Raw genomic sequence first — 4,991 nt, 5'->3', positions numbered from 1 at the left:
CATAATTGCGGCCTGTAGTTTGATTACAATTTATAATGGACAGACGGACGGACACACATCTCAAAATCGCTTTATCTCGTCGAGATATGAAGATTGGTATACCACGTTGGGGGTCTCCGACGAATATTTCGCGGTGTTACATGAATTTTTACCAAAACAAACTTATAACATCCTTTCCACATAGTGGTGTAGGGTATAAATACTTTAAAATATTCCAACAAATATAGATTCAGCACCTAAAAACCGAGGTAAACTTTTGGCCATAACTGTCAGAACCGCAAATTCCGCAAAAAGTATAAACAGTTTTGAAATCTACAGACCCTTAGCTTCAATTTGGTACTAGTTAGCCCAGTCAAAATAGACATGCGCAGGGGGAAATAGCAAAAATGCCCACAAGGCTGAATTTTGGTGGAGAGCTAGGGTTTACCATTAGAAGCAACGTCCTAAAAGTCCCCATCGATCCCATGTGTGCAAAAAAGTTATTCGGGGTCAAAGGTAATTTCTGGAGGCATTATTCAGTTTTTTGTTTTCATTTTCTCTTTTAGCAAAAGCCAGCTAAAGTAAAAGTTGTAGATCTAACAATTCGTCGGTGTCATGCTTAAGTGTTCCATACGCCATTTTTGACTTTTTGAGATACAGGTGGTTTCTAGGGTTTTCCGGTATGCTCTTTCTGAATTTCTAGTCGGCTTTCTCCTATCTGCTCTAGTTTCCGAGATATCCACGCCTCGATGGGAAAGCATAAACTTTTTTCAGTCATGAAATTAATATTTTAAAAACTTACAAGTTTAAAAACACATTTCAAAAATCAGAATTTTAATTTTCGATTTAGAAGTATTTAATTAATTGAGGCAAAGATGGAAAATATTTTTGTCACTTTGTTCCATGTGATTTACAATATTTCACATTTGTGTCATAAGTGCGGATATGGAACAAATCGACAAAATTCTTTTTTTAAAAAAATCTCTATAACTTTTGTATTCCAATACATATTCCTCTAAATTTTTGCAAATATGTTCTATACACTATTAATAATATTTCAAGTCAAAAATATAAATATTTGCTTTAGCCAGCTCGACACAGTTGTGACACAAAACATTAAAATGCGATTATCTCAAAACAGGCAAATGGCGTATGGAACACCTAAGCATGACACCGACGAATTGTCTACAAGAATGGTCGTTATGATTTTTAAAAAAACTTACCATTTTCGAGATATCGCGATCTAAAGGTCAAATTAAAAATTAGCCGCGTAAGTACATTATGAGGCGAACCGGTTAAAATGACCACACTATGTCTTAGGTATTTCCATAAGCTTTCAAACGATATCCACTTTGCCGTCATCAGTTCAGTAGAACCGGATCTAACCCGGTTTTTAAATCTGACCTTTCGGGTCGAATAACCGGCGAACCGGATCTGCCGCCCATGAAAATTATATTTTTCCGTAATCAGCGCAACAAACCCTACCTTCGGACAAAACTTAAAAAAAAATAAATAATAAATAATAAATTTTTTTGGACACATTGCATCGATGGGGACTTTTAGGACGTTGCTTCTAATGGCAAACCCTAGCTCTCCACCAAAATTCAGCTTTGTGGGAATTTTTGCTATTTCAATGTCTTTTTTGACTGGGCTATAGTGGAGATTATTATTATTGGAGATTATTGCATATGCTTGGAAAGTATCTAAAACTTTAAGGAAATACATACATCTATATTACATTTTTCCATTTTGCCCAATATTATAACCAAAATATTTGGCAACCCTTACCATTTAGAGGAATTGTTGTAAGCAAAAAAACGAAGCTTAGGAAATCTACTAAAAGATTCAATTTAAGTTAAGGCGTGAATAAAAGTCCTTTGTTTCAGAAACTCGCTTTTAAATAACATTTTTTTTAAAACTAGCGGACCCGGCGAACTTCGTCTCGCTATTAAGGAATAAAATTTCATACAAAAACTCAATTTTCGATTTTTCCAATTTTCCGACTTTTCCAGAGGGATTTTCCAAAATTTTCTTCCGTAAAGACCTTCTCCTTGAAAATGCGAATAACTGACAAAAAATTTTACAGAAATCGGCCTAGCCGTTCTCATTTTATGAATTACTATACATTTTTTACACCATTTTTATATATATAGATTTTAAAAATACAGCTTTTTGTGCAAAATTGGTCATGTTTGTAGGGCCTTTTCTTTTTACGAATAGCGAAAAATGGAAAAATGAAGTTGAGTTTTGAAAAATTTGGATAGAAGCGAATGACATCTTTAAATTCTTAAAATGGAGACATGATTTTTTTGATTTTTGTCGTTGGGCGCATCCACTGTATAGGTCTACGTCTTCATATAGCCCCCATAGAACGGTATGAATAGAAAATCTTAACGTGGAGGAAGAGCTTACTTTCATAAACGAAGAAAAGGTAATTGTTCCTATTTGCTTCAATGCAGTTCGTGGTGGAGGGTATAAAAAATTCGGCCAGGCGTTCAAACTTGTTTTCCTATTGTTTTTGTTATATTCTCTCCCACATTTATTTAGATTATTCCGTTTTAGGTTAATCTTGACGTAAAAGAACTCTCGTGTTTTTGGTAGAAATCTTATAGGGGAATAAAAAAACGAAGAAAAAGTTTAATTTTTTCACATTTCAATATTTAAATGGAATAAATGTTACTTTAACAAAAGTGGTTTATTCATTCAACGGCAAACAATTTTTGAGAAAAAGTGGAAAAACGCATCACCCTAATAAATACACGATTATAGATGAAAGCTGAAACCTGATACATATTAAAAATAATATAAATAATTTAATTTTCTTTTATTTTCAGCTCTCTTTTGCCAAAAATTGTTGGCAATTTCGTGGAGAAAATGGGAAAATTTGTGGTTATCATGCAAACAAACAAACATTTAGTTTGGAAAAAAGAAATGCAACAAATTTTTGAAAAGGCATTTCAACGGAATATCGTCGATATTGTGGTGGCAATTTATGCAGGAAATTTGACATTTCATTGGTATACTTACGATATATTTCGACCAGGACAATGTCGTGTTGTGAAACCTCGCAGATTTAATACTTTCCGCATGGGTCAAATGCAATCCGATGAAATTTTTCCCAATAAATTGAATAACTTTCACCAATGCCCTGTTCGTATAGCAATTCGAAATGCTGTACCGAATCTACAAAGGTATGAAAAAAGTCAGCGGGTTAAGGGTAATATGATACGTCTTATGGCCGATAAGTTAAATTTCAAATTAATACTTCGTCCCATGAACGAAAGCCTAGTCAGTGAAGTTTTTGAAAACGGTACAGTGACTGGTGGATTTGTTGGATTGAAAAATAAAAATTTCGATATTCTTATGGGCTATTATAAGTACATGACTCGAACTCGTTACTTTGGTGCTAGTGCCTCGTATTTTTTAACACCCACAGTGGTGGCTATTTCGAAAAATCAACATATCAATTTGTTGCACGGTGAATGGTTATTTGCACCCTTCAGCCATTGCGTGTGGTTGTTGTATATTTTTGTATTGCTCTTGAAAATAGCCATAGTGCAGTTTCTGCATTACGCCAACAAAATGTTCAAATTAAATTGGTTAGATATGTTGGGGCTGGCGTTGGCGAACTCTAGAAATATCCGTTACAACTTTCAAACCACCCGATATTTTGTAATGCTTTGCACTTGTGGTTTCATGATCATCAACGGATCATATCAAGGCAAACTTTATGCAGCTTTCCATATAAAATTCAATCCAGGCCCGAAATCGGTGCCGGAGTTAATTGCCCGAAATTATACTTTTCTCAAGAAGAAATTTGTCGCCAACGAAATATTCCATGCCCTGCAAATTCCTGCAGCACAAATTTATAAATTGAACTATACAAACGATTTCGAGAGCTATGAACAAATGCTGAGTCTAAATTATCCTGTGGCGATAATATCCAATTATTGGCCATTGCAGGCTTTCATTAAAAGTCAACGTTTATATGATGAATTTGAAATTTTACCTTCTACCGTTGTGGTAAATCAAATTTGTGCCTACGTGCGACCGCAATCGTTTTTGCTCGAGCCTTTTAATCGAATATTGAATAATTTGAATTCCGCCGGTATATTCAAGAAATGGTTAATGGATTGTTTGGACGTTTTAGTCACCTTGGAAGAATTCAATACACAGCAGAGAGGAGATAAGATGAAAACCCAACCTATACCCTTGTCATTGGGAAAGTTACGTCTAATTTTTATTGGTCTAATGTCAATGCACTTGATATCTTTGCTTGTGTTTCTGATCGAAGTGATAATCGGAAAGTTTGGAAGAAAGTAAAACTATTCTTGATTTACAATAAAATTATGTTGAATGTTTATTGTATTGCTTAAATAAATAGTGTTGTATTTGTGTTAAATTTTGTGGAATTTAATTATTTATTAGGGTAATATAAGAATTTCATATCAAGTGGCTGCTGGGTGAGTCCAGTCGCGCACGGAGGAAAAAAACGCCTCTCTAGCATATGTATGTCCCAAACATATTTTGCAGCAAACATATATTTGTTTGCAATCATTTCACAACATAACACATGTTTGGGTCCTGCAAACAAATATATGTTTGGTTACAAACAAATTATATGTTTGGATGCAAACAAATATTTTTTTGGGTGCAAACAAATACAAACCCAAAAGCCACAAAAAAATAACAGACACATTCACCAGTTGGTGCTTTCTGAGAGCAAGGGAGCGTAAATTTCAATGTGAAACACATTGTAATGTATGCTCACTTGCTCTCAGCTAGCGCTCACTGGCTATCTCAAACATATACACACATTTATAAATGGTGGTGGTTTATTGAAAGGCATAGAAAAAAGCAAAAGCAACAACAGACACATAGGTACATAAAAAATCCAAAGAAATGCATAACAGGCTTTAATAAAAGAAAAACTAAATGAAATAATTTATAAAAAGTCGCACTTTTACAAAGACAAAATAAATAGAAACATTGTTGAACGCTTCCTCAAAGTT

General features: G+C 34.1%; 1 protein-coding gene across 1 annotated transcript; it reads left to right on the top strand.

The window, feature by feature from the left end:
- Positions 1–3,201: 3,201 nt before the first annotated feature.
- LOC141403071 (uncharacterized) lies at positions 3,202–4,302 on the top strand. The gene has a single exon (XM_073985237.1). It carries the CDS (start codon positions 3,202–3,204, stop codon positions 4,300–4,302), a length of 1,101 nt encoding a protein of 366 aa, XP_073841338.1.
- The last annotated feature ends 689 nt before the right edge of the window (positions 4,303–4,991 follow it).

This window comes from Musca autumnalis, unplaced genomic scaffold (genome assembly GCF_047663935.1).
Source record: "Musca autumnalis isolate F117 unplaced genomic scaffold, ASM4766393v1 scaffold_4, whole genome shotgun sequence".
Taxonomy (NCBI): Eukaryota; Metazoa; Arthropoda; class Insecta; order Diptera; family Muscidae; genus Musca; species Musca autumnalis.
Note: the sequence above shows the minus strand (reverse complement) of the source record. Positions and strands in the feature narration are given on the sequence as shown.